Source organism: Corythoichthys intestinalis, chromosome 18, assembly GCF_030265065.1.
Source record: "Corythoichthys intestinalis isolate RoL2023-P3 chromosome 18, ASM3026506v1, whole genome shotgun sequence".
Classification (NCBI taxonomy): Eukaryota; Metazoa; Chordata; class Actinopteri; order Syngnathiformes; family Syngnathidae; genus Corythoichthys; species Corythoichthys intestinalis.
Genome location: NC_080412.1, coordinates 9,476,682 through 9,503,642, shown reverse-complemented (window position 1 = coordinate 9,503,642; position 26,961 = coordinate 9,476,682). Strand labels below are relative to the sequence as shown.

At 37.3% G+C, this 26,961-nt stretch overlaps 1 protein-coding gene across 2 annotated transcripts in view; it reads right to left on the bottom strand.

The window, feature by feature from the left end:
- Positions 1 to 3,771: 3,771 nt before the first annotated feature.
- The window catches only part of LOC130906490 (heterogeneous nuclear ribonucleoprotein L-like), a 34,179-nt gene continuing 10,989 nt past the window's right edge, over positions 3,772 to 26,961 (bottom strand). Inside the window, exons 5-14 of one of the 2 annotated variants that reach the window (XM_057820884.1) lie at positions 25,434 to 25,530; positions 25,280 to 25,352; positions 18,237 to 18,272; positions 17,965 to 18,033; positions 17,652 to 17,890; positions 17,448 to 17,569; positions 14,466 to 14,667; positions 12,609 to 12,666; positions 10,395 to 10,490; positions 3,775 to 6,970 (exon numbers count right to left, since the gene is read on the bottom strand). In XM_057820884.1, coding sequence (XP_057676867.1) covers positions 6,909 to 6,970; positions 10,395 to 10,490; positions 12,609 to 12,666; positions 14,466 to 14,667; positions 17,448 to 17,569; positions 17,652 to 17,890; positions 17,965 to 18,033; positions 18,237 to 18,272; positions 25,280 to 25,352; positions 25,434 to 25,530 — 1,054 coding nt within the window. In that variant the 3' untranslated portion in view covers positions 3,775 to 6,908. Of the gene's footprint in view, positions 6,971 to 10,394; positions 10,491 to 12,608; positions 12,667 to 14,465; positions 14,668 to 17,447; positions 17,570 to 17,651; positions 17,891 to 17,964; positions 18,034 to 18,236; positions 18,273 to 25,279; positions 25,353 to 25,433; positions 25,531 to 26,961 lie in introns of both variants that reach the window. The other variant, XM_057820885.1, reaches the window with a different exon arrangement.

The window sequence follows — 26,961 nt, the reverse complement described above, 5'->3', positions numbered from 1 at the left end:
GATTTTGGTACATTTTCAAGCATTCTAAGGAGGTCAAATTGAGCTCAAAGGGGCTGCGGAACAAAGAATAACTATAATAATAATAATAATAAAACCGAGGAACCACAATAGGTTACCTAAAAAAACATTGTCACCTGCATGTCCATACTGTTCAGTTATGGATGTGTTCTAAGTCAAATCAAATCAAATCAACTTTTATTTGTCTAGACCAAATCACAACAATAGTTATCTCAAGGAGAAAACAAAACATGTTTTAAGGTGCAGTAGCCCTACGCTGGATTTCGACCTACTTGAGCGTTGTAGCTTTTTTTTTTTTTGCCCCCCAGGTAAGACTAATGCCCACCCACACCTGGCATCCTGGTAACACCACTGATGACATGTATTATTAAGCTACATATTGTTACTTTTGGTCTATACATTTCATTTTAAAGTGCCATCTATAGACTCACTTTGTTCAAAATATCACTTTGTAGTAATTTTGCATTGCACAAACCCATCCATTTGAAAAAAAAAAAAACCCCAACCTAGTTTACAGGAGAAACACTAAGGCCAGGTTGGGATCAGGGACCCAAAAATTACATAAAAACAAGTGTTTATATCTACGCAACAATTTTTTTTTGTTGATCAGTTGAGTTTTAATACATTTTTGATTTTATATTTTATATATTATTTTTTTGATAGGGACAGTGAACATTGATGAACATCTATTAGACACATCTAAAAGACGTAAATATGCCGGATTATACCAAAAATGCTATTTTACATTTTCAGTCCTTAGGTAATGGAACAGAAAGACACGAATGAGATAAAAAAAAATACAGAAAGAGGTTACAATAAAACAGTACTGTAGGTTACAAAGAATTTTAAAAAGTCAGTGGTTGCAGGACTGGTTTACTTTCAACCACTGCTTGAGCTAAGTTTTGAAGGTTCGTGTTGTGGGACACTCCCTGATGGCGAGTGGTAAACTGTCCCAGATGTTAATTACAATTCTAATTTTGACCACAAGCTGTTTTTCTGAGTGCGACCTCACAATAAGCGGCCCTGGACCTGAGGCGGCTGTGAGCCCTTTAGCTAAAAAAAAAAAAAAAAAAAAGTCCAACATATGAGGTGGGGCTAGTCCAGGTATCACCTTGTGCATCAGCAAGCAATTTTTTATTCTCAAGGCTCAATAAATAATATTTTTTTTATAATCTTAAAAATATGGAATTGGTTTTCTGGAAAAGACCTTTAACATTTTTTATAGAATTCTATGTTACTGCATACACAGTGTATCACAAAAGTGAGTACACCCCTCACATATCTGCAGATATTTAAGTATATCTTTTCATGGGACAACAATTACGAAATTAAACTTTTACACAATGAAAAGTAGCCTGTGTGCAGCTTATATAATAGAGTTAATTTATTTTCCCCTCAAAATATAGCCATTAATATCTAAACCCCTGGCAAAAAAAGTGACTACACCGCATGGGAACTACGTACATCCCTAAATGTCCAAATTGAGTACGGCTTGTCATTTTCCCTCCAAACTGTCATGTGACTGGTTACAGGAGTGCTGTCAGCATTGCTGCAGAGATTAAGAGGTGGGGGTCAGCCTGTTAGTGCTCAGACCATACGCCGTACTCTACATCAAATTGGTGTGCATGGCTGTCACCCCAGGAGGAAGCCTCTTCTGAAGGTGGTACACAAGAAAGGCCGCAATGAGTTTGCTGAAGACATGTCAACAAAGCACATGGATTACTGGAACCATGTCTTATGGTCTGATGAGACGAAGAATAATTTGTTTGGTTCCGATGGTCTGAAGCATGTGTGGTGGAGAACCGGTGAGGAGTACAAAGATAACTGTGTCATGCCTACAGTCAAGCATGGTGGTGGGAATGACCCCCCCCCCCCACCCCCACACACACACCTCTTCAATCTCTGCAGCAATGCTGACAGCACTCCTGCTGCACAGATTACTTTCCATTGTGTCAAAGTGTCATTTTGTCAGTGTTGTCCCATGAAAAGATATAATTAAATATCTGAAGAAACGCGAGGGTTGTACTCACTTTTGTGATACACTGTATTTACACCTGCCAGTTGCCAACATGTAATGCAATATTCACTGTGATAAAAATCCTTCAGTGCAGAAACACTCTAGCAGCCCCAAATGTTATGAATTATCGTATTTGTTTAAAATTGTTCAGGATGAATTTCACTGTATTACATATTATTTTAATATGGCTTTTAAAAGACAGTGTGGAATCAAGTGTCACTCCAAGGTACTTGAATTCAGAGATAATATACTGGGTTGTCAGGTGCAGGATTAAAAAAAAAAGAACACAACTGAAAAACATTTTTTAAAAAAATATTTTGTCATTCTGATTTGCAAATATTGCTTCTTGGGACAAAAATGAAAAAAATAAAGTGGATGATCGGCAGCAATTACAGTGTTAGACGAACCGGAATTACTCTAAAAATGAGCTGTCATTTTCATCACACTTTGACGTGATACCCCTTATAACAGTCAAACTACAGGGATCCAGACTAAATTTACCTACAAGGAGCACAGCAGCCCCGAACTAAAAACTTTAGGTGCGCAAGTAGAAGATTCAGAGGAGACACTGTAAATCGACATGCAGTTTTCCTTTCATTTTCACGATTTAACTGATACTTTCATAATAAAGGCATAGAACTACACACCAATAAATCTATATTTTATTCTCTATCAGTTTTGACATCGACCAGTGTACTGCTTGGAAATTAAGTTAACGTGGGAATTTTGTTCTATTTCTGTCGTTGTCACTACAACCGATCAGAAACGGATTTACTGATCGACAAATCAATTACGACAACACTGGCCAACCCGGAAATTGACAACCACAGGCCACACTTTGTTCACATGGAGGAACGTATTATTTTAGCAGTGTGCAACCAACACATCTTTTTAATACCTCTCGGCACAATTTCAGGGACATAAAAATAAAAAAAGCAGCAGTATAGAAAGTTGCTGGCACTCAGAAAAGACTCAATTTTAAAATGTCCTCCGAATTCATAGCTAATCAGGGACTAGCGGTGATGCATAGGCACAGAGCAGCGCGTTTTGCTGCTGCTGGAGTCGCATCGCACCCTGTGTATTGGATTTCAGCTCAACGGTGATGACTTTCACAGCAAAGGAGCCCGAGTCCGACTTATTCCCCCCTCGGTCTCCTTGGAAACAGTGCCGGCGGGTGTATTGGAAAGAAAGTAGTCACTTATTGTCCTTTCTGTCATTGTTCGCAAGTGCTGTCGTTTTTTTGTTACCCCAATTATCAACTGCTTCACAGTCCACACAACGCCCGCCTTCACCTTTTTTTTTCTTTTGTTGTATTTTCCCCTTGGCAGACCAGCTCGTTACATTACCGCCAACTAATCGATTTAACCGTGAAGGTGTTTGTCAGAAAAAAAAAAAAAATGCAATGTTACTGGTCGCGCATATATGGGTAGATGGTAAAAACATTTGCACTGGTTGTAGCTTTAGTCGCAAAATGCAACCATGTGGTTGGTGTTTGAAGCCCTTAAAGGAAACACAACCTCCCCACGCCATGACTGCTTGAATATTTTCATAAATTAACTTATGGGCTGCCATTGACAGCGACAGACGTTCACTCCATTGGGGCTGGCAGCGATCGAATGACAGCCATGACTGGTGTGACTGTGCAGCTGCATGAAGAACCTCACTCGGGGTGTGACAAAATATCGAAATGGTGATATATCATGATACTTTGTATCCCAAAAGGTTATCGATATGCTCCTGCAAGAATCAAGATATCGTTTTAAAAAGGTGTCAATGTCTATTAAATTTAAAAAAAAAAAAAAGGAACCACATAATGAGTGTTGACAGCCACTGGTTCTTGAAGCTGGCACCCTTCCTCGGGTGGACCATCAGCGGCGGCAACATCGTCTTCCCGTCCGGGGTCAATCAGAGTACGTCACGTTGGGAGGGGAGGCAGCAAGCTGGCGGACGCGACCATCAGCTGACTGACAGTCTCAAAAAAGATAACAAACGGCCAGGGCTGTCGCACCACTCTGAAGTGCAGTGAGCAGCGTGGGTAACGGTTAAATGTAAACATGGAAGAAAAGCAGGTTGGTCCTCTGGATGGGGAATTCAAATTAAAAAAGAATATAGATGGAACAACTCTCAGAAAATGTAAATAAGTTGGTTTGCCTCAGCGACTGGCTAGAGGATGAATAGAGAAGAGAGCAACATTTATGTGTACACTACACACTTTGCACACATTATAAATAATACTGTTTTTGTTACTGTTCTAAGGCTCTGTTGTGTGTTTGTTTTTGTAGAGAAAAAGAAAATGACTTCAACAGAAAGAATGTTAATGCCATATTGTGGATTTATTGTTATAATCTACAAATACAGTACTTATGTACAGTATGTTGAATGTATATATCCGTCTTGTGTGTACTCTTTCCATTCCAAAAATAATTTACAGAAAAATATGGCATATTTTAGAGATGGTATGAATTGCGATTAATTAAGATTAATTTTTAAGCTGTGATTAACTCGATTAAAAATTTTAATCGTTTGACAGCCCTAATATATATAGTATATGTTAATATAGACCAGTGGTTCCCAAACCGGTCCTCAAGGACCCCTGTGGGTCCGGGTTTTTGTTCCTACCGATCGAGCGTAGACCATTTATCCCAGGGGTGTCCAAACTTTTTGCAAAGGGGGCCAGATTTTTTGAGGTAAAAATGTGGGGGGCCGACCTTGGCTGACGTCCTTTACGTAGAACAATATATTTAAGCAAATTTTAGAAAGCCATTCTGTGTGTCACATTTACTTTATTATTTTTTTAATTCATAATTTCAACAATCTCGCAACTAGCCACTGTGGCATTCTCTTTCGACTCTCGGGCTCTTGCGAAAGAATGCTGGTGTGAAATTAAAGTAGTTTCAAGTTGCTTCATCTTCTCGCTGAGCATCTTCCCTGTAATCTAGTCGTACATGTCAGCGTGTCTTGTTTGGTAATATCGTCTCACATCAAGCTCCTTAAAAACAGCGACTGTCTCTTTGCAAATGAGGCAGACACAGTTGTTGCTCAGTTGTTGTTTTTTTGTTTATTGTCGCCATTTTAGAAAATTGGAAGTATAGGGTCACAAGGGGTAATGTTGCTTGGAGTGCTGCTGACTTTTAGTGGGTAAATTTAGTGTGTACGCTACTTCATATGCTGGTATTAGTACTGCTGACCAATTTATTAAGTTTGTGTGCGGGCCATACGTTATTGATTTTATGACACAGGCTGGGGGCCGGATGAAATTTGACCTAGAGCCGAATTTGGCCCCCGGGCCGGACTTTGGACATGTCTGATTTAACCAATGAGGTTTCTGCAAAAACAAGCAGCACCTGACAACAATCAACTGATTACACTTGTAAAACACCACATGTCGTTCTGTTTTGTTGGAAAGAAATCCAGCACCCACAGCGGCCTGATGTGGAATAGTTTGGGAACCCCTGATATAGACGTACATTACATTTTTTGCATCGGGAGAAAATACTTTTTTTTTTTACTTGTATATTTTAAAGCAAGTGCTTTTGTACTTTTACTTGAGTAAACTTTTTTCCTAAATACTTGTACTTTTACTTATTTTTGCACCTGAATCTGTACTTTTACTTAAAAAAACAAAAACCAAAAAAAAGTAAGCACTTCATCCAGCACTGTTATACAGTACACTATATGATATTCCTTCATGTAAAAGACAGTTACATTTACTGTAAATTTCTTGGCCCTCTGACAATGTTTAAACACCAAAAATGAAAGTGCTTACTAGCGTAAACTATTTGTGAAGTCCATTATACCCACGCATATGCATACTGACAGACGCGAATGCAGGTGCATGTAATAATGGATATTGATGATGGAACAAAGAATGGCTGGCAATCTGAGACGATTGCACTAGGTTGGCTAAAATAGTATCTGCACCGATAAAACGTCTGCCCCCAAAATATCGGCTTGTATCCATGTTTTTTCATCATTATACACGAAATTCTTTATTTTTCAATCTACAAAAAAAAAAAAAACTAAATCCAGTCAGGAATACATGATAAAGGTGTTTAAATCACTTAAAAACAAACAAATAGTAGATACATATGTAACGCATTTGAAGGTGCTTTCTCTTTATACCATGATGTAGAATATTCGACCACCCAAAGTTGCAAACGCTTTCCAAGGTCAGATTTTGAAAACTTTTCCCAAACCGATTTCCAAGTCATGTTTTAACATTTTCAAATCCTTAACAATTCAAAATGCAAGCACATTTCACACTTGAAAAAACATTAATAAACTGAATTCCAGATGTGTTTATTACATGTATTGTGTTTTATGGTATTGTATGGTTACACTTGTATGGCCTGTACAAGTTTTTAATTTGCTCACAGTTCACAGCTGCAAAATTGAACTTCTCGTGTTTCCTGATCTATTACCAAAATGTTAACGTTAACTATGAATTACGTGATCATTTCCAAGCAAACAAGATTGCAATTTGTTCATTACACAGCTTTTAAGTTGAAATGTTTGTGATATTTCATTGTTTAGCCTCATTTATTTTGATCATACATGTATCCTACTAATTTTTCCGTTATTAAACATGTATTTAAGACAATAAAAATATTTCTTGGCATGGTAGAAATGACAATAATATCGATATTGTGTTAATAAATACCCATATCACATCTTTTTCTAATATCATGCACCTCGAAATCAGATTGAGGGTTGAATGAATATGTCTAATACTCTAAACACTTAAAAAAAGTAGTAAAGCACAATATCCTATTTGTGTCAAAAATGAGTGAACATTTTAATGAGACAAGTACAGAACTACATTATAGTTTATACAAAGAAATAAAATTTGACACATTTTTTGAAGGGGTTGTATTTAGCTGGCGGTATGGTGGGTGGTTGAGAAACACAACTTAAGAGTGTAAGGGTAAGGCCCACCTAAAATGAAAATAAAGGGGAAGGGGCAAATTGTACACATATTGTCAGGGTTTGGCAAATCAAAATACAGTAGTACCTCGACATACGAATTTAATGTTCCATGACCTGGTTTGTATGTTTAAATAGTCGTATGTTGAAAGGGTTTTATGTTGAGTACCGGTATTTGTCCAATTTAAGTGAAAATACAGCTTAATTTATACTGTGGACACCAAAGAAATGGCCCTGTTGTTTTAGTAAACTTGGAATCACATTAGGGCTGTCCCAAACGACTAATTTCCTCCCGATTAGTCAGCAGACTATTTTTACAATTAGTTGACTAATCTAATTTTTTTTTTTTTTTTTAACTAATTTAATAATGACATTTTTGTTGAAGATTATTAATTCACAGAAAACATTTTGGAACACCTACATTCTTTATGAACATATAAATAACACAAACAATGAGGTCAAATGCTGCTGGCATTAACTAGTGCAAAAAAATGTAAATGGAAACACTTGTGACCTCACCTTTTTAACAGGAGTCAAAACAATTCTTACTTTTAGTGGTATGTCTATATTGTTCTAAATGTTAAAATGAATTGCAATGGGCCTCATGTCCCCGACACTCATTTTCAGAATACTTTATGTGAGTTCAGATGCTCTTTATGGTGTGCATTCCGCATTTTTTGGGGAGGGGAAAAACTAACTTTTGTTTGTTAAATAGTAACAAAAATATATAGTATTGATTTTATAGTATACTACTATTAGCGGTGCAACGGTTTGCGGTTCAAAGCCGAACCGTACGGTTCGCCCTGTACAGTTCAATACGCCTTTATGAACCGCATCTTTTCGGTTGTGCAATTAATGTATTCCGAACGCTTGTGGAATGAATTGATCGAGCTCTGTGTGTCTGTGTGTGACGTGAAGCACCGCTGTGGAGAAATTCCCGCCCCGCAAGTAAATGTCGGATCGCTGTCAAGCACCTGTGTAATAGAAGCCGAGGAACGCCCTTTCTCGCTTACGAGCGAAAGTGAAACAAGAAAGAAAACAAATAGCTATGGCGAGCGCAGGAGTGGAGAGACCGAATTTTGAGGAAGCACCGGCTTCTTTCACATCTGCGGTGTGGCAACATTTTTGTTTCCCCATGGACTACAATGCGCAGGGAGAGAAAATATTGAAGAAAAAAAAAATTGCAAGCATTGCTCAGCGCTTGTTCCCCATGCTAATGGCAACACTTTTATAACATGACTCTGGCACCTCAGCCGGAATCACCCACAGATATCACTTTCTCAGGGTAGGACAGCCCCGAAGATGACACCAGTGAAAACACACGGCAGGCATCGTTAGTTTATTTGCAACAATTGACCCGCGTTGCATTGTTCCCTCGCAGACATATTTCTCCAACAACGTAATCCCCGACATTTATGAAATGGCACGCAAAGCCATCGAAGATGATTTCGCTAAAGCAAATAGTTTCGCCCTGACCACTGATAGTTCAAAGTTGGACGTCCCGTGCTAGAGAGTGCTACTACCTAACTGTGACGGTCCACTATAATTCATACCTGTCAAATTGTACGGTCTCGTCGTAATTTGTACAAGAGAGCACTCATTTTTAAATGTGTACGCCGTACGTTACGTTCAATATCTGCACGTTTTTCGTGCATTACGTTTTTTTTTCCATCCGTTCGGATTTGGCCACCGTTCTGCAACGAGCCAATACGTTGGTTGAATGACGGGAGAAAAGTCAGAGACTCGGAGAGGGAAGAGTGTTTGTTGAGACACTGTAGCAAACGCGATGCTAGGCTAGGTGGCTCCAATATTACCTGACTTGGCAGACAACATACAATCTACGCCTAGATAGCTCATGCATATAAAACTACATGCGAAATGACAGACTCGGTAGCGTTAGTAAACTGCCGCCATTTTAGAGCAGTAAACTTCTCAGAAAGGCTCTGTTGTAGTAAACCTTACGAGCGAACCTAAGCAACTTTTTATCTAAAATACTCCTAAATCGGCAAAATCTTGACTTGAGTCCATCTTTAAAGGATGAAACAGTTTTAAAATTTTCACATGTCGAAAGTAGACAGAAGGGAACTAATGCAAAAACAGGAGCAATTTTATCAACTTTAACGGTTGATTCACAACATTAAATGACCTCCAAACATAGCAAAGGTTACTATGTTTTTTTTTTTTTTTTAATGAAGAAAAAAACAAAACAAAAAACATGAAAGGTATCACCAGTTACTTTGCCAAGTAACTTTTTTACTGCTGTGTGTGTGTGTTTTTTTTTAAATGAAAAAAAAAAAACATGAAAGGTATCACCAGTTACTTTGCCAAGTAACTTTTTTACTACTGTGTGTGTATTTCAGTAGTCAGTCACTACACTAGCTAAAGAGCTAAGAGGAATTTTAACAGTCGAAAATGTTTACATTTTAAGTGTTTATTTCATTTTTTAAAAGCAAAATAAAGGCAGTTTAAAAAAAAAAAAAGCAAAACGCAAATCGAAACCGTGATCTCAAAACCGAGGTTTAAACCAAACCGTGGGCTAACTGAACCGTTGCACCCCTAACTACTATACGTATATACACAATAATACTTTATAATATAAAGTAACTAACATTAGTGCAGTCATGGATTATAGTAAGCAGGCCAGTGCTGTGTTTTCATATATATTTTTATTATGTACAGTGGGGAGAACAAGTATTTGATACACAGTCAATGGGAAAACCCATTGGCAGTGTATCAAATACTTGTTCTCCCCACTGTATATATGCTTCCATAATCCTGATAAATACAATCTGCATGCGGTGCACAGAGATGTCGAGATCGGCTTTCGGGAGCAGCAGCAGAGTATATTAAAAACGTGAAGTACGTGGGGGAAAAAACTTAATGATGCACGTTGATACGACCCACATTAAGGCAACTTCAATTAAAAAAAATAGAAAGTTGTACGGATTTACAATCCGCTAGCTTGTTGTTTCTTGTTGTCTTCCAAAATTACACCTGGGTGACGGCGCTTCAAGTGTTCGTTCTTAGACGACATGCTACCGTGGTATACAAGCTCAGCTTCGCAAAGAGTACACACAGTGGCACCCTCCATATTTTCCTTGAAATAATTCCAGGCTCTGGCCATTCTGGTCCGCTTTTTTGGCTTTATGCCGCTTTCACCGCTTGCATCGTGAGCGCCCGCCATTCTAAACTTTATCCGCATGTAATTTTTTTTAAAGCAGTCATTACCCGTCGACGGTATGTTTTGCCCGTCGACGCATTTACGTCATCAATGACGTCGACAACGTCGACTAGTCGGGACAGCTCTAATTCACATGTAAAATGCGATTCATTATATGAAAAAAATTATACAAAAGTCACTCCGGAACATATTGCTTTTGTATCTTGAAGTACCACTGTATTTCGGAACTGCAATTTATGTGGATATGATACTTACTGGGGTTTTTCATCTGATGATGGTTCATCATTGCCAGGGCTTCCATGGCATCATTTATGGATTCCCATTCGAGCAAGCCTGATGAACTTCTCTCACCTAGAGTGCCGCACATGACAAATGATTAAGTTCAAAGTCTGCAACCAATAATTGTTTTCGTCAATGACGACGATAACGAATTTTTTTTCCTAAATAACGATGACGAGCTAAAAACGAGCCTCAGGAGACTAAAAGATGGATGCAGGTTGTCGTCTGACGAGATGAGAACGACATAAAAATTCACCGTAGTTTACGTCATAAGTTTACAATGTGTGATATTTTCTTATCGTATGTGTAGTTGGCACACATCTTAGCAGTGTTTGGTCATGTCACTCATGTGACGTGCTGCGCCCAACCCCGACCACCCGACACTACACACAGGCTTACTCAGCGGCCGGTGAGTACTCGTGTGCCCATTCCAGGCTCCTTTGGTGAAACACGTGTCAGGTGCTGCTTGGTAAATGTTGTTTTTTTAATCTTGGCTATGCACACATTGCTTTAAGCCTTTATAGGTATGTGCTGTGTGAATATCACATACTAAACAAACTTGTAGCGTTAGCATAGTGTTCGCCTTAGCATTTAGCGAAGTGAATCGGTGAATGCCTTCTTGAACTCTTGAAAAACTTAACAGGGTTCGTGGCGTCCAGGTGAGTTGAATTAATTGCAAATAATGTGCTGTTTTCCTGCGGAGTGTGTATTATCATCATGAAAATGTTGATGTCCTTGTAGACTCTACAATTATGTGCTTGTCAGTGTTCATTCGAAATTGTTGGAAGCCTTTTATTTATTTATTTGTTCATGGACTAAAACTTTTACAATTTATAGAAGAAAACATTTTGAGATGTCGACTAAAACTAGGCGAAATTTGTATGAGTTTTTGTTGATTAAAACTGGACGAAAATATGACTAAGACTAATAATTATTTTCGTTCAAAAGATTAGGACTAAGACGAAAATTAAAAGGGCTGCCAAAAACAACATTGGCAACCACAAAAGTGAAAACGAAAAATAAAGTGACATTTTAGTAGAGCTGAAACGAATACTCGAGTAACTGGAGTTTAAAAATTGATCGAATAATTTTATTCGCCTCAAGGAATCGTTTAATTTTGCCAGCTTTAAGCATCACGTTTTCCTTGGACTACTTTAATGCGGGACAACGCACTAATGTCACATGCATAGAGAAAGAAGTATAATACCTTACTGCAGCCGAAAGCCGCTACAAACTATGCAGACGTTGCTGAAAAACTACGCCCGAATGATGCTACGGTTGTAGCAGGTAGCGTCTGATGAGTCTAATAGATATCACATGTATATAGAACTAAATGCGAAATGACAGACTCGGCGGCGTTAATAAACATAAACGTCTCAGCGCTAATAAATACGATTAACGTTACTCTCCCTTGCTCACGTAACATTAGCCCTGCCAACGGCTAGGTTTCTATAAATTCTGACTATTGTCGATGCGTAGCTAATGTGTCTAACATACATGCCTTATTTAATCTAAAAACACAGTGCTGAGGGTACATTTATTTTGAACACTGCAAAAACTCAAAATCCTATCAGGATTTACAGTTTAGACTAACTTAAAACAACTTAGATTGACGCCAAAGGGAAATTTAACCAAAACACGTGGGGAAAACACCTTTTAAGTGATATATGTAATCAAGCGTAATTACATTTTTAGGAAAGAAATAAGATTTTTTTTTTTTTTTTTTAAGATCTAGAAGTTTTTGGAATGAAAGGAATGATTTAGTCTTTTTTCAAGTCACATCTGAGATGCAATTGTTGGCTGTTTTCAACAATGTACATCGAGAATAAAGACATTAATTTCATCTGAAAATGGGTAAATTTGAGATGAAATGTCTTTTCTCATTTTTTTGTATTTTTATAACTACTCTTTACCAAAAAAAAGAAAAACGTTTTATCAGATTATTCGATACAATTTTCAGTCAATACTCAATTACTAAAATATTCGAAAGCTGCAGCCCTACATTTAAGTCATCAATCCGATTTCTACTCATGACCGCAGAAGCTTTTGGACGTTATGTAATGCGTGAATACTACAAAAATTAGATTTTGGATCAAGCAGTACAACCTATTGCTGCATGTTACCACAAGTCTGATTACTAATGTCAGTTAAAACGTATCAAAACTTCTTACGTTAACAATAATTACTTACTCTTCCCAGTGAAAAGTTTCACACTTGCAGGACTCTTAATTCCCAATTCATCGCAGACCTAGAAGGAAAACATGACTCAGGGAAAATACGAGAAACTATATAGCGAGAGCGGCTACAACAATTTCACACAACTCTGTTCAAATGCCAGGTTTTAGTGATCGATAAGATAGCACAAAGAAACATTCCCGAGGAAAAATGAAAGTATGTCCTTTTTTTTAGCATTTCTTCAGACAATCTTTTGCTACAATGGACATCATTCAAAATAGCATTTGGCGTTATAGGACTTATGTTTATAGAACTGTGTTTATTTAATCATCTTATATATGAATCAAATCTTTGGTCAAGATTTTTTTTCCTGACTTTTTTTATTATTCTTAGAACATGAAAATAATGGTCAATTGCTTATTTTTCAAAAACATGTTTTTTTTCATGAAGTGACAGACACAACCAGTCCTGTGGACTCCATGCACCTGCATGCTCAACATAAATTGATAGTAAATGTAAAGTTACTATCAAAAATGAATTAAATTGTGTTCTATTGTGAATGTAGAAACCATCACCAAAAAACAATCACTAGATTAGTAAAAATAAATAAATAAAATAATCGTTAATCAATTAATTGTAAACATACTTGATAGTCGGAAGAAGAATGATTATTTGGCATAGTCCTAATACACTTTTCTTTTTTCCAAAGAATTCCCAAAGCAATAATTATACCATGAAAGACATGAAAGACCCTAAAGATTAGAGCTGGGAATCTTTGGGCACCTAACGATTCGATTACGATTACGATTCAGAGGCTCCGATTTTTTTTTTTTTTTTTTTTTTTTTTAAATGAAGTTTTGTACATTAGTTCCAAAATTGTTCAAAAATACTCTCAGGCTAAACCAAACTACTATTTCAGTATCAAGTTAACATATAGCAGTAAACAAATATACAAAAATAACATTAAATAAAAAAACTCCAGTCCCCATTCTGTATCAGCAGCTTTAAACTACATTCAATTAATTTAATGTTGTGAATCAACCGTTAAAGTTGTTAAAATTGCTCCCGTTATTCCGTAATTTCCCTTCTGTCTACTTTTGACATGTGAAAGTTTTAAAACTATTTTAAAGATAGATTCAAGTCAATATTTTACCGATTTAGGAGTATTTTAGATAAAAAGTTAATTAGGTTTGCTTGGAAGGTTCGCTACAACAGCATTGCAGGGAAGTTTACTGCTTTAAGATGGCGCCCGCATCTAGCTTTTTGCAGATGTGCTGCTACCGCTACCGAGTCTACAATCCATCTAGTCCTATATAAATGATATCTACCGTAACATTATGTAGCTTAGCTGTACTTGTAGCAGCTTTTCGGCAGCAGGCAGGTATGTTGTTGTGTTTTTTTATCTCGTGGCATGAGTTGAGCTAGAGCCGTGAGTTGAGCGTTGGCATTACCCGAGGGGCCGGTTAATGAGAAGCATAATGTTTAGCTACTCCCGCTCCGTTCCATCCCGAAGCCCGCGCGGCGCGCTGAGTGTGTTGTACTTCCGCTTTACTTGGCATATTTCAATAATCGGAATTTGGATGTTTGTGAATCGTTCTCGAATCTTCCACGGCCGAATCGCGAATAATCTAAGAATCGGAAATTTTGCACACCTCTACTAAAGATTGTCACAAGGTGTACAAAATACAGCACGAAAGTGAAATACCAACAACAGGACATGTTTATTGTGCAGGTCATAGGTCACGTTAAAGCTGGGTATGGGTTTCGAAATGATTAATCCTTGTCCATCTTAAGTCAACAACATCTGGCATTTGACAAAGGAGTTGTAGACTTTTTCTATGCCCAGTTTATAAACCTTGTAGATTTTCTCACCTGGTCGAAGATCTCCTCAGAGATGTCAGGTTGTGCATTAAAAAAATGCAGGACGTTGGTAGGGTGCTGAATTCGGTTCTTAGCTGCCTGCTCTGGTGAGGTGAATCGGTTGTTGCGAGAACCATGGAAGTCTTTGAAGCTACTGCTGTTGTCTTCTAACTGGTAGCTCTGTCCAGGTACTATAGCCTGCTGCTTGGATACACTATCAAGAAAATACAAGAGATTTCTGTCTGGATTTTGAAGATTTTAAAGGCCTTAGAATAGAATAGAATAGAATAGAATAGAATAGAATAGAATAGAATAGAATAGAATACAATGCAATAGAATAGAATAGAATAGGCTGCAACAACTAATCAATCGAATCGATTAATAAATTTGCTGACAACTAATTTGATAATCGATTTTTGCAGGCAGCCGTGAGCAGTCCCGTTTGGGTCCTTGCTTGTGTGTAATGTGAGGCTGGGCACGCGTCACTGTTTAGAACAGGAGAGAGAGAGTTCACTACCACACTCAGGTTGGGTTGCTGAATCAATAATATTACAAAATGTTGAGATTTAAGATTTTCTTTTGTGTTAGATCTTGTGTGCCTCCGTCATATGGGACGCCAATTTTATTGTTTGTATTTTGTGTTGAGACATTACTACTTGGCACGGAGCGCTAAGCTAGTTAGCGATTAATCTAATCAGTGCCTATTGTCTGTTAGTATTGTGTTTTGGAGAAGCATATTAGCAGATAGTAAAGCTGTCTGATTTCTTTTTATAATGAAACCACACACATAAACCCATTCTTATGACGGCTACACAAACTCCCATTCAAACTGTATATTGTGCTAAAAGAGTGCTTTGAAATTGGATTTGGACTATTTATAAACAACTATTTGAGAAAGAAAATTGGATTTTGTTGTTTAGTTTGTTTAAGTGAGTCATTGACACAATTTATATCAGCGCTTTGCCCACAAGAAAAAAAGTTAAAACATGTCAATCAGCAGCACTTTTTTATTTTTTATTTTGAATGAACAGGACTTTTGCCTGATTTGTGTACTGAGATTTTTTTTTTTTTCATAAGTACTTAAACAAGTATAGTTGTAGACTTCAGTTAAATCAGGAAGCTGTAATAAAATATTTTTGAAGGAAATAGTAATCCATTTTGGTTACTCCGGTTACTTACAACATGCCTAAAACAACTTCAAGTAAAATTTTGAAGGTAATTGAAAAAAGTGTCAATTATCCAATTAATCATTCAATTAATTGTCCGATTAATTGATTATAAAAAAAATACTCGTGAGTTGCAGCCCTACAAAACAGAATAGAAAAGAAAGGCTTTATTGTCATTGTACAGAGAACACCACATAAAACAAAGCCAACTCCGCATAGTTTCTTCACGGTGTGACAGACAGTGAATATCTATGAAAAGATGTTTATGTTCTGGAATCAAATGAATTTTGTGTCGAATACCCTAAATCAGTTACCCAATGGAATGAGTTCTTAACACATCCATTTTTCAGGTTGTGTAGTGACATGTTATGTTAAAGCAAATTGTAAGCATGTTTTAATTTAATGCTAATGTTATAATGATTTATTCTTAATGTTCCGTTTTTATCAATTGAAAAAAAATTTCATTTAGAAAATTGTCATCATTTCTAAAGAAAATCCATCAAACTCTAATAAATGATTATTCTAGCACGCAATTTGACAGTAAACATGAAAGGGATGTCACCGATCCAATCACGTTATCAATAATCAGGCCATTTTTCAGAAGGTCAGAATCAGGTGAAAAGTATTGGTTTTTAATTAAAAAAAAAAAAAAAAAATAATATATATATATATATATATATATATATATATATATTTTTTTTTTTTTTTTAAAGGGCTAAAAGTAACAAAATAATCCAGAAATACAATGGCATTGACAAAAGAATGAAAAATCTATACATTTTATACTCTGCAAGACAGAAAAAAGCGGAAGAGGAAGTACTGTAAACAGTACAGTACAGTAACATGTTAGGAATAGACATGTGCCGGTATTAGATTTTTGACGGTACGATAACCTTAAGCAAAAATACCACGGTTTCACGGTATCATGGTATTGCAATTACAGTTCTAAAATGTGTTATTTTGAGATGTATGCGTTACAAAACAAAAACAAAAACATTATTCCATTCTACAGGATTTTAAAAAAATTTCACAACATATTTGCAAATTGGCAGATGTTTACAATGGCGGAAGACTTTACAAAAGTAGGCTAATGGTAGAAGGGAAACTAGTTAGCCGTCTGGCATGCTAGCGTTCATGACAGCGTTTACTTTCCCTAAAGTTTGTGTAAAGTGACGGATGATGCCCACGTAAAGTAAAAATCATGTTGGAGGTGTTGCCTGCACGTCGGCTGACCTTCCTCTAAGCCTCGGCCGTCTGTTTCTTTTCGGTAACCTAAGTACTCCCATACTAGCAAGTTTTTCTAATTTTGCGGGGGGAAAAGCTCAGGTGTTGTGTCACTGACAAACACAGGACAGAGCTACAACTGGAAGGGGATGGGTTAGCACTGCCGATCCAAGCCACGGATTTCTCGCTACATTTTTGAGACCTCAAAAATGATTAATACCTAACTACGGTATGATGGAAAATTTTTTGTGGTTTTGAAACCGTGACGTTGTCATACCACGGTATACCTTGAAACCGGTAACCGGCACATGCCTAGTTAGGAGCTTTTCAAATTGAAGATTTTTCCAGCATCGGATCTGGACTCGGTATTGGCAGATTCTCAAAATCAGGTGCTTGGACTGACTCGGGTGTAAAACTATATGATCAGGACATCCGTAGTAAAAAGGAAAAAAATGTGACAACAGTCCCCTTCCTCCCCTAGTTATGGTCAAAAAGCCTTGTTTACGTCCTAAAATGCTGATACATCAGAACTCCCAAACGTGGTCAATGCTGGACAAACCTTTCACACAGGACTGCCACTATAGTAGAAACAGACTGCCCTTACCAGACATTGAGTTTTTGTCCAAAAAGGAAGTTGTTGTTCAAATGAGAGATGGCCCTGTCCACAGAATAGCAGTCACCCATCTCGACCATGGCAGCTCCAGGTTTGCTCTTCATGAACTTCACCTGCAGATTAAGAATACGTAGTTGACGGCATACCCACAAACTGCCACAAATCTTTTAACAGGAACGCTGTTAGTTCACACACCCTCTCCACGTTTCCATAGAGGCAGAAGATGTTAAAGACCTTGTCAGCATTGATCTTTGAGGGCTCAAGACCATATACCATAAGTACAGGTGAGTCCGCATGAGCGCCGTATTCAGGGGGTGGCGGCCCGTATCCGGCGCCATAGCGCTGATTGCCACGACCACGTCCACCCATACCCAATCGGTGGGGAGGTCCATAGCTGTCATCACTGTAGCTGTGATAGCCTCCCTGAGGTCCACCTTTAGGGTAAACGTATAAGTGAGCAGTATTCATAAATTACATAACAGACAGAAAGTGTTCTCTGAATTTATACCATAATCCGGTGGGTGGTCCCCAAGTAGAGCAGGCTGCCTCTGCCGTTTGTTTGGGTTCGCATTAGGATCTACATAAGGTACAGTTGAACATGCTTATTATAGAGATTCTTGATAAAAGACAACTTGCTGATAAATTTGAGCGGTGACTTTGTGTTAAGGGACAAGGTGACTGGCATGCGACAGAGTTCGTGTCATAAAAGTGATGATTTTGAAAGCCAATTTATGACATAATGGAGATTTGTCCTTTACTGCTTTCCTAGTACAAACACACCTTGTGAATTGTTCCAATTGCCATCACCATCAGCATCTGTGCAAGTACACACATACATATCAAATAAAGAGTTACAACTGGGAACATAAATTGAACATTACCGTTTCTTTGCAGCGTTGACAAATTGTAATTACATTATTATGACATTACAGTTACATTGTAATTAAAACTAGATACCAGTTTGCGTGACAAAACATTTGTGACCACAAAAATAATTTCAAAGGAACTATTTTAATCGCAATTTACGAGAACTGAAACAGTGTTTGCCGTTTCAATTTCATTTGATGATTTCAAAAATTGTTTCTTTGGCCTATTTTCTAAAAGATAAGTGTTAACACTCTATAACAATTATTCCACCATATATTTGATTAGCACTTCATCAGGAGGTGAATAAATGTCTAAACAGGGTTCCTGCAGGTTTTATTGGGTAAATTTAAGGCTTTTTGATTCCAAATAAGGGGGCAAATTTCTAGGCCACAGCACAGGGCTAAAAAAAAAAAAAGACTAACCTCTTGAACAACAACATGAAACAAGCCCAAGAGCCAGATCTGGCCCGCAACATAATTTTGTGTGGCCCACAGAAGCAAGATAAGTGCATTGTCTTTTTTTTTTTTTTTTTGTTTCGTTTTCCCTAAATTAGTTTTTTCCCAGTATCTTGTAACTTTTAAAAATGTTTAAAACTTTTGTTACACATACTACTTGAAGTATTTCGACCAGCTTATGATTTTGCTGTTATTTGTTAGGTAATAACTTGAGGTGATCATACTTTTATTATGTAGGCCCACAGTCACGATACCCCTTCAACAGAAAACATAACTATGATGCATAGTGATGGGCAATATTACTGCTATACAGTGATCCCTATTTTTCGTGGTTAATAAGGGGACCAGAACCCGCCGCAATAAGTGAAAAACCGCAAAATAGCCGCTCAAACTGCTCACTTACACACACAATGAGTTGCCACAGCAACTGTTTAACAATTTAAACGATGATTGACACATGTGGCGCTTCAAGTTTCAGCTCCCCAGCATCTGTGGCAAGATCAAACCTTAACGTCTGTCAATCATCGTTAACTTTAATAAGCAACTCTAGTGCTCTGCCTGACCAACAAAGCGTAGCGGGGGGAGAGTGAGACTACGTGAACGGCTCGGGACAGCTCATCTGTATTCATTTATTTTTTTTAACAGAAAAAACATCCGTGAGAGACTGAGGGTGCGATGTTTGAAGCGCGAAGTAGCAAGGGATCACTGTATTGCGTAATGAAGCGACAATACATTTGTTTTCCAATATATTGTGTAAATATCTTTTGGAGAAACATTTATTTTCTTCAATTTCTCGTCACAGATGCAATCTTAGCATGTGACATGACAGGTCAAGGTCATCCACAAGCGTGATTCTCATTTGAAGTGTGGCGGAATCAATCAATACGAGACGCCTCCTTGAATTGGACGTGCCAGATGCAACTACAATCATAATAATCTCATGATTTTTAATAACAGATTTTCACACAATTTTTTTTTTTTTTTTTTTTAAATAAAAGTCAAACATAGGTAGACTAGGTAATGTATATGGCAATATATCGCTAGCTAGCTAGGATTTCAGATTTTTTTCTGATTTAGCATGTAATAGCTTTTAGTTATTGTTTTCACAAGGCTCACAATTATGACGATATGGCGATACAACAATTACCTATACATGGGTCATGAAATGATTCTAGGACACTCTACAAAACATCTAACAAACAGAAAAACAAGCTATTTTCATCCTTCTGCTGCGAATTGGAATGAGTTTCTCACTAGTAGACGTCCAGTCTGTTTGAACTAAAAGGTGAATGAACATTTGTTCATTCGCTGCCATCCCTCCCACTTCAAACGGACTGGACGTATAAGAATTTTCAAGACCCCACTGGAACCCTGCTTAAGTATATACATGAAACATTTCTAAGTATTGCAGTTTGTCAAAAATCGTCAGCCTACTGCTATCCCACTATTATTTTTGGTACAAAACTTTGACTAAACAACAGCAAGTTTGATTTTGGTCAACAGTCACGGTCAGTTTTTAAACATTACATCAATTTGTCAAAGTACTTACAGCACCATACATGAAGTATTGGACACATTGGGTAGGTAGGGGGCAGTCTTCAGCATGGATGCTACCGTCCAAGCTCAACTCTTTCCCAGTTTCTTTTTGTCTTCCTTTCTTCCTTCTTTGCATCCCCACCACCAAAGGCAAGTACATCCACACATCCATGCTTGGTTTTGGCTTGCTACAAATTCTTTTACTTTTTCAAAGTTGCTATGACAAGCATTTCCAGCTTACCGTGCTGACCACAAAGCAGGATTAGTGCATCATTTGAGAGTGGGTTGTCTGTCCACAGATACACTGAGCCAAACCTGCATCACACGGGAGGTGTTAAAGGAATCACTGTGGGCCAGTGCAGTTAAAAAAAAAAAAAAAAAGAGAAAGAAAATGAAACAAGAAAATAGCACAGAGAGAAGGGAAATGGGCAGGAAGGTAAAGGGAAAAACAGAACACGAGTCCAAAAATGCTGAGCTTTGGGAGAGGACTTTTAATCTGTTTGCATCTGTGCTTGTATGCTTGATGAATGTTCATGAATGTTCATCTTCATGGCCCCCACCCAATGGATGTTTCCTCTTGTGTAAAAATGGGCACTGAGATATCGCTTGCTTTGATTCGGTTTTATGACTGGTGGCCACTTGTCGAACATCGAGGCATCTAGTGCTTGAAAATATATCTGCATAATGTGCTGTGATGGCAGTTCCGCACTGTATGCAGCCGAGGATGTTCAGCTTGTTGTAGTGTCATGTGTTGGCACAGGAAGGTGGAGAGCCTCTTTCCTGATCTGCCAAAGTGGTTGCTCCTCAAGGATCTGGGCGATGTGTTGTACTGGTAAACAGGTGGTGGTGGTGGATGCTTATCAACATATCAAGATGAGTCTGTGTTGAGTATAGGAGGTGTTTGCATGGCCTTTGAGTATTTTCTTTCCCCCAAAATGAAAGGGTGATTCTCCATCACCCAAAAAACAAAATTTGTCAGTCCCTTGTAGTGGAGATAGAGGTGTTGATGAACTTGCTATGAGGCAGTACTGCGTTGAGGTTGTGTTCCAGTGTTTGTTGTCCCACTGTGTCCGATGTATCCCAAAGAGTAGAAATGCGTGAGCTATAGGTTTGGGTACTGTTGTATTGTCGCTGTAGAAGTCGTTGTGTCTTTGACAGCATGTGTCTGCTTCGAAATGAGGTAAGCCTGTATATGGGTTTGCAAAGCCATTGCAACACAAATGTAATGGACCACTTTTCTCAAATGAAGCGCTCACAAATTGCCAGGTTACGACCATTCTATTGTTTTTTTTGCACGCAACCTGCTACCTTAAAAACCTTTGGACACCAAAACCTATATTTTATAAGTCTGTCAAGTATACGCTGAACAAAGATCTGAGGGAAATAAGTCTTGTTCATCACTCATTGACATAAGCAGATTCGCTGTTCTAAAAACTGCTGCATACTGTAGTTGTAATTCATATCACACTTTTTTTGTTTGACTTAAGTATTGAATAATTATAAAACTAAGTTGTAATGCCTCCTCAAGGCCAGATTTGAAATGCAATCTATTTAACGGAGTTAATTTACAAGAGGCTAAGAATGCGCTTGATCGAATCAATCAATCATCCATCATTAGTGTAATTTAACTGTATTGATTAGAATGTTTATGGTCATATTACCTAGAGGTCGACCAATATATGGACTTTTTTAACAAAAACAAAAACAAACAAAAAAAAAAAATCAGCTGATAAAAATTTATTTTGATCAGGAATCTGTGTGGCCAACTGTGGCCGCCGTTGACAAATGATAGGACACCGGAAGGACCCTGCAGCAGTTTGAAGGCAAACTGCTAAAGGAAGCTTTAGGCTGTTTAATAAATATTGCAAGATTATTTTTTATCTTGCATGAGAGAATATACAATTTTGATTTAGCCCTTTAAGCTGTTTACAGAGTAAGTCTTACATTTTAAATGTAATTCTTAGCATTAACGTGAAGCACTTTTCTTTTTGTGAACATTATCTTTTGAGAGATATGAATATTATTTTTGTTGTATTTTCCCTATATGAAACTTATGTTTGTTGTGAAGAAGTTGCCAAAGCTTATGCCAATGAACACCGCGAGCTACGAATCTGATTACCGTATTGGCCCGAATATAAGAAAGCCCTGATTATAAGACGACCCCCTCTTTTTCAAGACTCAAGTTTGGAAAAAAAGACTTTTTGAATACCAAATTAATTTTTATCAGAAAATAATTACAGTACATCTGAAACAAATGATTATAAACAGGGGTGCACATAATTTTTTTGCCCAGGTTCTCAGAGGAGGACCTGGAGATGTGACTTGATCCTCATTGAGCTTGAGAGCCGACCCGCCCGATGCGATAAATTTATGACAAGCTTCACTTAGAGCCAATTAACTTTAATTAATTATATTAACAATTAATGCTTGATTAAAATCAACTGGCACAACAAAATTGCCATTACTTTGAAGTAAAATGTAAAGAAATAAAAAGCACCTATTCAAAATAAAGGGCATTATGCGGCTCCCACATTAACTCCAAGCCTTTTTAAAAGTGGGATGTCCTCCTCATAAGACCTCATTGAACATGCATGCTTAGCTTTGTAAAATGCGAGCAAAAACACGTTTGTCAGTGCATTTCGCTGTTCATTACCTTTATTCCACCACTTGTCCATTGGGCGAGTGGGGTCCTGTTTGACATCGATAGTTTGCGTAATTGCCACATGTGCTCTGTTTTTTCGTGCTTTTCAAAGTTTGGATGGCTGAAATTCTTTGACCCAACATAAAATGCGCTGCTCTTATCGGCGACATTTGGATTCTCACGGCACATTTTGTACCGCATTTCCGTGCAAGCCATCATTTGCTTCTAGCCATGGTACATCCTGTAGCCACTTTTCAGCAAAAGTCCTTTTTTTCGGTAGCTCTGGTGACGTCTGTCGTCTGTCTGTCTTTTGACGGGGGTGGGGGAACACGGAAGTAATTACTCAGTGTGGCCTGGCTCTTCGACATTTTGAGAAGTTATTTTCTCGTGTCCACCGCAAATACAGTGGTCAGCCATCGGTACGCAAAAGCGTATCTAAGCCGTTGAGGGCCAGCGCGTTTGTCTACGTCTCGTACGCATGCGCGCATGCGGACCACTTATGTGCACCCCTGATTATAACAATATATTTGAGAGAAAAAGCATGTTATTTTGCTTCATTCAAATCTTAATATCTGAACATTTAAATATGTAAACTATAGTGCAATCACATTCGTAAATGAATGGCTTCTGGTTTTTGAAAAGTAATTAAACCAATTTATTGTGATAAAACAACAAAATTGCAATAACTCAATTAACCATCAAAGTGAAGTCTAACTGTAGTGTTGAAACAAATCTGAATAAGGAAAAACATTGCAATAAAATTATGCAAACTGGTTAAACTTGAGAGTAGCTGAGATCTGTCATGACAGAACATTATTCCTCAAGTTCAGCATTCGCTTCAATGATATCTGGTGCCACCAAGCGTCGTGAGTGGGTATAATGTCTAGACCTCGAATACAAGACAACCCCCACTTTTTCAGTTTTATTTCAATGTAAAAAACACCATCTTATATTCGGGCCAATCAATAATCAAAGAGTAAAACTTTTTTTTTTTTTTTTTTTTAAATGAGTGACCCGTGGAATTCCGGCAGCTTGGCCATGTGTCCTCACCGCCCTGCGACGTCAACAACAATGGCAACCTACTATTTAAAATAATTTTATAAATTTTATTTAAACGAAAACATTAAGAGGGGTTTTAATATCAAATTATTATAACTCATTCTAATATTTAGCTTTTAAGAACTACATGCTCATCTATCCGTGGTTCCCTTAAAGTCTCAGGTCATCATTGTAAATTCGAAGCTGTTGAAGCCATTAAAAAAAAAAAAAAAAAAAAAAGAATGCCCTCCATAATCTACATACTTAAAAAAAAAAAAAAAAGTATATCGGGCTCAAATATCAGCTTACAAAGTCGGCTATCGATATCGGCAATTGCTTGGATTTTTTTTTTTTTTTTTTTTTAAAGATATCGGTATCGGTATTTAAAAATCCTATTATCGGTCGACCTCTAATATTAACTATGCTAGTGCAATTGCAACAAACACAATCCCTTTGGCACAATGGCCACTTTATTAATTTGCCTATATTTTGTAGACTTCGAAATCTGGCTTAATTTAATAGTTCTCTTCTCCATAAAATTTATCAATTTCCTTAGTCCGTTTGATTATTTTTGTGTACAGCAAAATACTGCTGTATTTTAATTTCGGGGAAAGTAAATTAGAATGTAGTAATTAATTCTTGTTTCACAGGTAATGTTCAATGTTTTACAATATAAGAAGTATGATTGGAATATTAAAGTGGACTTGGAACCAGCTAAGATTGTGGTTGACAGGTCAGGCTTTTCAAAATTTGATGGACCAAAAATAAATTGTGATCGATGCCCCACTACTTACTACAAAATGTAACTTTAATCGGTTTCTGGGGACATTTAAATGGCAAGTTTCAATCAATCACTAATAAATCTCCAATATGTTTGATAGAACACTACAAGTGAGCACATTTGACAGTATTTTTACTAGATTAGAAAAGGCAGAGATCAATTGTTGTGCAGCTTTGTCATGCTCTCGTGGTGAACAGTGGAATTGTGCATGGTAGTGTGACTGACTATAGTGCACTGGTCTGTACTCATGCATAGGACACAGCATTTGGCTGCCAATGCTATTACTCCCCATGCCCTCACTGTGTGTCTGTTGTGTAGCAAGAAAATGCATAAAACTGATGAGGACTATGTCTTGGAGCAATTAAGGTGACAAGCTCTGTGAGTGGAAAAAAATCGATAATGTGACCAAAGGCAATATTCCCACAGCAGAGAAGCCTATGTCTAATACCAGTAGCACGAAAGGTAAAGAGGAGACAGAAAGGAGAAGGAATGGTTAAAAACATACCTTGTCCACTAAGGTTAGGGTTTGTGTAGTCCCAGGTGTCCTGGTCATTCTTGAAGACATTTAGGCGTGTTGGCTGTAGATTTTGACATAAAAGAAAGCCCAAAACTAAATACTTTTACTTGCACAAATGATGACATGGCCTGCATACACATACCTTAGCATATTCAATCTTGAGTGTGCAGCAACCGGAATAGATGTCGGCCCCATTGAGTGAGGCTTTTGCCCTCTGGGCACTTTGGACTGAGTCAAATGTAGCAACTGTAAGTTAAGGTGACATTGGAGCACTACAATACAGAGTCGTTGTAGTCAACATGACAAAATAAAGCTGCAACGATCAATCGATTAACTCGAGTAATTTGATTAGAAAAAAAGATTTGAATTAAATTTTGCTGCTTCAACTATTTGTTTAATTAAAGTGGGTGTTGTAATGGTTTGTTTTTAAAGTGTTTGCATTTAGTTTTATTGATTTGGGTGGATGCACTGCTCTCTAGTGGCGACAGTGAATATGACAACTCATTTCACATGGCTGAATCTAGCTACTCCTTGTTAAGACCAACAAAAGTTTTTGAGCTAATGCTTTTAGCATTCGTATTTTAGTTTGTTGGAATATTTAGCCATTTTTTGTGGGACTGAACCATTCATTAGGAGCATTGTTAAAAAAAAACAAAAAAATGCATTTCATAGCATTCAGGTTAGCGGACTTCTGCTATGTAAGTTAGCCAATTGTTCTTTTGTTTTACTTGGATCTTTTTTTTTTTTTTTTTTTTTTTTTTTAACACCGTTTGAGGCTCAGCTCAGCTATTTAATTTTCTATGTTCCTTATCCAATTACTCGATTATTCGGACTAACTAGTTCATCGATTAATCAACTATTAAAATAATCGATAGCTGCGGCCCCATTATAAAATGTTCACTAGATAAAATTGTCTGCACTTGCAAATGTTACTGGTCATTCCAGAATTGTAGGACTCTTGGGCTTCCACAATGGGGATGTCCCGAACGCATATTTTTGCACCCAGTCCAAGTCACCTTATATTGAGAATCTGTCTATACAGACTCTCGATCCGATTATCGAATTTTTTTTTGTCTGAATCAAAGTTCCAAACATGATACAGTACCTTACTTTTTAAAGTACTTCCTCTTCAGCTTTTTGCAGGAGTGTTTTAGAGTATAAAACGTATATATTTTTGTATTTTTTGGCAATGCCATTGTATTTTATGATTATTTTGTGATTTTTTAGCCTTTAAACATAAATTTTCCCCACTAAAGAGCACTCATGCTCTTTGACGGGTGATGTTTCATTTCTGGAGATTATTCTGGTCGGAATTCCATGATTTTTATCTATTTTTTTGGTGGGGGCTAATACGGTTATGTAATAGACTAACACAGTATGATTATAACAACAGCTTATATACTTTGGACTAAGAAACATTCCATTGTTTTTTTTAAATCTAACATTGTAAGCAGTTACCCAGGATGTTACTCATTACTTGAGTATTCTTTTTAAAGAATACTTTTTACTTGTATTTGAGTAAATTTTATTGGATGACTATTTCTACTTTTACTTGAGATATATTATTTTGAAGTAATCCTACTCTTATTTGGGTATAAGCTTTGGCTACTCTAGCCACCTCTGTAATGGACATAATAACAGTAACATTGTTAAAAATCCTTTTCTCAGGA